The 5341-nt window shown below is 50.5% G+C and overlaps 1 protein-coding gene across 1 annotated transcript; it reads left to right on the forward strand.

The window, feature by feature from the left end:
• Positions 1 to 286: 286 nt before the first annotated feature.
• GLOTRDRAFT_139650 (uncharacterized protein) lies at positions 287 to 4559 on the forward strand (the record flags this gene model as incomplete). The annotated part of the gene is made up of 24 exons (XM_007869449.1): positions 287 to 386; positions 441 to 599; positions 653 to 840; positions 900 to 1044; positions 1097 to 1351; positions 1405 to 1487; positions 1557 to 1639; positions 1690 to 1941; positions 1993 to 2123; positions 2172 to 2246; positions 2298 to 2327; positions 2386 to 2402; positions 2452 to 2573; positions 2631 to 2650; positions 2704 to 2762; positions 2817 to 2919; positions 2985 to 3204; positions 3259 to 3279; positions 3365 to 3429; positions 3482 to 3554; positions 3617 to 3636; positions 3690 to 3763; positions 3815 to 4299; positions 4358 to 4559. The coding sequence occupies 23 exons, from the start codon at positions 287 to 289 to the stop codon at positions 4283 to 4285; spliced, it is 2766 nt and encodes a 921-aa protein (XP_007867640.1). The 3' UTR covers positions 4286 to 4299; positions 4358 to 4559.
• Positions 4560 to 5341: the final 782 nt, after the last annotated feature.

Raw genomic sequence — 5341 nt, forward strand, 5'->3', positions numbered from 1 at the left:
GATATTCGAGGTGTGAGATTAGTTAGTCTGATCCCCGTGGCTCACCGATCTAACTTCTAACCTCATCCGCTTGCGGGATATATCTGTAGTTCTGATCCTGCTCCGTAGATTGGTCTTCGACATCTACGTGTCGATACTTTGTCCAATAGATCGCACCGAAAGCGTTTCGTAATCTAGGGCAACGTTGTACAAGGTTATCCCGCTCGCTCGCATCACGTGAAACGTGTCCTCTCACCGCGTTCCGATAACTTCGTAGTAAACTTGCGCTTCGGTCGCTATCCACTCTATGTCTTCTGCTTCGCAATCTCAGACGCCTGGTGAATCTGAAGCGGAACTCATCGCGGAGGTGTCGATGGACGCCGCCGTGAAGAAACGGAGTAGCAGAGGTACGCTGGGCATTTTCTAAGGAATTATGGAGCGTGTTATTGAAGATTAGGAAGCTTGCGACCACTGTCGGAAGACTAAGAACAAATGCGAGCGCCCAGAAGACGGCGCCCCTTGCAAGAGCTGCGCCGCCGCTGGCATCGGTAATTTCTTTGCTACGCAAGCCGATGACAATGGGCTGACGAATTATCAATATCTAGCTTGTACTTTTCTAGGTAGATCCACACGCCCCCATGGACACTATTCCCTGCTCATAGGACCTATCTAGGACCTACACACAAAAGAGGGCCGCCTAAAGGCTACATCCATGCCCTTGAACAACGATGGTATCTCGCGGAATCCATCCTTGGTGCTGTCCTTGCATCTCCCGACCCTCGGGCGCAGAGTGTTGTATCAACCCTTCGGCAAGACGAACTGGCCCATGAAGTACTCAACAAAGTCGACATCGGTCCTTTTGTAGGATATTCTTCTACTTCCATATGATTTTCAAGTGATCATATGTATGCCACCTACAGGGATCAACAGGGAGAGCGCTCAAGTCGTCCTTCCCTACTATGGAGGATTTATTCTACGGCGAGCAAGCTGTTCCGCAGCCCCATGGCCCAGCACGAGCGAACAGGCAATCACGGGTATCTCGGGAGTTTGTGTCATTCGTACAAGGTTATTCTCGTCCCATTTCCACTTCCTTCTTCTCTTTGACAGCACCATGCAGAAAGCGCAATGACTCCGGACGAAGTATCGCAGTGGCGTGATCGCCTTGCTAACCTCCTTGGCTCATCGAATCGACCGAAGTACTCAGCCGATGAACCACGAGCGTCCACATCCATCGCGCCTCAGCATGATAACCCTCAGAACCGCCCGGTGTCGGGTGGACCTCCGGCGCAGAAGCGACGGCTCGATGACAGCTTCTATGGACCCGAGGGCCGCCCAGATTTCAGCCGGATGTACACGATGGATTCAGGGTCCAGTATGAGTATACGTTCAAAGCACCATGTCTTGCAATTGATCAGTTGTCTCTAGCAACGAATGAAACGCCCGCCACAAGTGACTCTGATGAGGGTACTGAAGCATTCGGCCAGTTGTCCCTCGACGAAAGGCAAGAGGTGAGTAATTGGTCTTCCAGAAGAGGCTGCATCAGCCTCGCAGGATTTGCTGACGATCAACGGCGACAGATACGTTATCACGGGAAGGCAAGCGGGCTTCACCTGTTGGGGAGGAACGAAAGGTCCGACGACGGGCGGGAAGGCGGCATATGGTAAGGATCAGTACTCCTTAAGCAGGTTGTGGTGCTCAGTATGGCTTCAGGAATTTCCCTTTAGTACGTCTGTGGAACGCAAGCTATGCTCCCCTGACCATGGAAGAAGCGCTCGACGTGGGGACGCCAGACCCGGAGATACAGCAAAGACTCTTGAGCTTGTATTTCACCTACATACATCCCGCATTCCCTGTCATTCATAAGGCAACATTTCTAAACGAGTACGAAGCGAGGTATGTCCGTTATTTTTACAAGCCGCCTAGTGACATAAATCTCATTGCCATCTCTGCGAGAAGTAAAGCGTATGTATACACTTCATGCGTCAGATTACTACTCACAGTTTTGTGCCGCAGCTCCCTCGGAGATCATACACGTATATCGAAGTTATTGCTGCTCGTCATCTTTGCTGTCTCCGAGAGGATCAGGAGGGAAGAGGAAAAGTCGAATATGTGCGACTTTCTGAAGGAAGCATTGAATGATCTCAGTGCGCTGCCTATTTACTGTCAGTGATCCCGCTGACTTGCGTTTATAGAAGAAGTTTTCGAAGTCAGTCGGCTTACAACTTGCAAAGCACTGCTGCTCTTGGGCATGCACGAAATCGGTATAGGTATGAATTCCTGCAGTTCAAACATGTGGCAAGACTGAGATGGAGTGATAGGATCCACCGAACATGCCTGGTTATATATAGGTACGTCCCTGGTCTGTCTGCAAGCAGAGGACTCTTACCTCATAGCTATCATCATTAGGGATGGCCGTGCGAATGGTGAGTGTAAATGGTTTCAGCCGTGCCATGCTGGTTCTGAATTCTGCAGGCCGAGGATCTGGGTCTAAATTGCGCGGGCGATAATTGGCGACTCAACGGTTCCGAAATGTTCTCTCCCCTCGAGAACCAGATAAGAAAGAGGATTTGGTGGGCATGTTGTATCGCTGAATCGTGAGTCACTCATACGGAACAAATTGCGCAGCTACATTGACTTCAATAATTTAATAGGCACATATGTTCTTTCATGGGTAGGCGTCGAAGAGTCGTTCACTACTAAAGGTTCGCTGATATAACACACCAGGCCGGCCAATGTCTATTGGTCGTCAGGACTCGAACGTTGAGCTCCCTGAAATTAACGAGGTCCGTATACATCCACCCTGAGTCGCTACGTACCCCTCATCTATCATCGTGTAGGACGAAGATGAAGATATCTGGCAAGCTCTGGGGAATGATGGTACTCAACACCAACCCATTCATAGCAATATCTCAAGCTGCTTCCGTTACGAGGCATCCCTATGTAAGTCCTTATAGTAGTTTATCTTAGACTTCTGTCGTCATCCCTCACGCTTCTGCCCGTGCTAGCGATGATTGTCAGTGACATCCTGGCCAAGATCTACCCCGTTCGTTCATCCACGAGTACTTTACGACGGTCCCACTTGACTCAGCTGCAATCGAACCTGCATCAATGGTACATCGACTTGCCAGAACGCCTCAGGTATGACAAGACGCATTTGGTTCCCCCACACGTACTCGTCCTGCATGTCCAATATTGGTCCGCTGTTTTACTTCTGAACCGTGCATTGTAAGCTGTGGCAGAATCCGTAAGGACCTCGCTGACAATTCCTCTGCGCCCCAGTCTTCCCCGCAAGGTTGAACGGTAAGTAGATCTAGGTCCTGGTTACAAGAATCGTTCAATACAGGTGTCGAAATTGCAGTCTCTTCGCATCTGACTCTACCCGCAGATCAAGTCTGTCGATGCAATGCATGGATGTTTGTCAAGTATCCGCCAACCACATTAGTACTCTAGGTATGAGTGATTGTCTCAGCCTCGAGTTCCTCTCTGAGGGTTGGGGCTGCAGTGAATGATTATCGCGAGAAGTTCGGCCTGAAGTGCGCGTCGCCCATCCTAATACCTCACATTCAGAGCGCAGGGTGCGTGCTTCCCCGTGATCTCACTTGGTCCATGCTTACATTGGTTTATGTCGACTTGGCAGGATTATGCATGCTGTGACTTGTCAGAGGACCTCTCAGTCTCTACCGATCTGTTTGTGACTCACCCTCGCACAGTGATGTTGCGCAAATCAAATGGTCAAGCCTACCTAGGATGGTCTCAGTGCCTATCGGCGCTGGATGAGATGAAAGTAAGTCATCATTCCTGCTTTGTCGTAAGCTCAGCTCAACATGCGATGTAGTCTGCATGGCCCAGTGCCCAGCAAGCATGGCAACTGCTCCACGGTGTTAAGCTTAATTTCGACGAGTCCACCGGTCCTTCGACTGGTCCAACAGATCGGCAGAAACTAACTCCGGAGGAATATCTCGTACAGACTCCTTACGACGCAGGGGGTTCCCATGGTTCTGGTTCCGCCCCGAGCATGGGAGATATGTTGGGGGATCATCTACGTCACGCGCACTTCACGAATATGGGGTCTGTCGGACAGTTTTATCCTGGATACGAGCCCTTGTCGACTTCGCAAGAGAACCCTTCTTGGCCCGCCTGGCAGCATCCGTCGCTTCGTCCCGAAGTGCCCATTAGCGTACCGCGCCCTCCGGGGTATCAAGCCGTTCCAGACCCCTCGCTCGTTCACGCGTACTCTGACCGCGGTGGCACGATGTATATTGTCCCTCACCTCCATCGTCCTAACCCTCCGGATCATCCTCAATAGCACCTAACGTCTAAGTGAGTCTTGAATTCTGATGGAACGGACGTAGTCAGTCTAACTGATTCATCCATGTAGCAGGATTTTGTATTATTCAGTGTATGATATGACTCCACTCTGCGATGTTTCCATAGTATCTGCCTTAGCACCTGTTACACTCTACGCGCTATGTTCGTTACAGTGATGATTGTCTCACCATCTTGTCCTTTGTTCCATATTCACGTAGGATCCGTAGATTTACTAGTATCTCCTTTAGGTAATCGGGGAATTTTGGTTTATGCAACACTTTGAGGGGGCGTAAAGAGGCCCTCGCGTTCATAAGCAGCCGTCCTCTACTCAGTAATACAGCGCTAGCTCTGTATGTTATGGTCGGTTGGCTCAGCTCGGGCTGTTAATGAAACGCCCTTGAAGTTAAGGCATAATCTGAGCTTCTCAATGGTATAACGGTCGATAGTAGAGGTGTACTTCAAGTTATACCCCCTGCCGATGCCTCACTTGATACGCGTGCCGTGACTGTGACGAGTGCGCGGGCTATGCGGTAGGGGCCTACTGGTGGAAAGCCTCCGATAGTAAAGAATCGGCAATTATCTACGCCTAACGCCGGGGTAAACATCACGGGGGCGTGCTGAAGAGGCACTCTACTCTTCGCATAGCTGGAGTACGAAGGCAATATCGTGACTCGGTCTTCGTAGCCATCAATTAGCTGGCAGACTACGATGAAACCTGTCACGCGTCACAAACGGGTGCTTCCTTAGGCGCGGACATCATCGATATCTGGCTCGTGAACTGATAGCAGAAACGCGCACATCGGAAGCTCATGGCGTCTCTTAATGTACGATACACGATGGTTGACCCAAAGCTAGAGGGACTATATAGTCGCACGAAAATTCAAAATGTCATTGGTCACTGCGGCATCGACTTCAAGTTGCTGCTCAAAGTCTGAGATCTGGTCAGCACTCGAGACCCCACTTAAGCCTGCAGGCCCATTATCGTTAGTATGCGGCATTCTAGGGTTACCGTAGCTGAACTCGTGCGACCAGCCTGCGCACGGATGCTCAGTAA

This window comes from Gloeophyllum trabeum (assembly GCF_000344685.1).
Source record: "Gloeophyllum trabeum ATCC 11539 unplaced genomic scaffold GLOTRscaffold_00009, whole genome shotgun sequence".
In the NCBI taxonomy this organism is placed as follows: Eukaryota; Fungi; Basidiomycota; class Agaricomycetes; order Gloeophyllales; family Gloeophyllaceae; genus Gloeophyllum; species Gloeophyllum trabeum.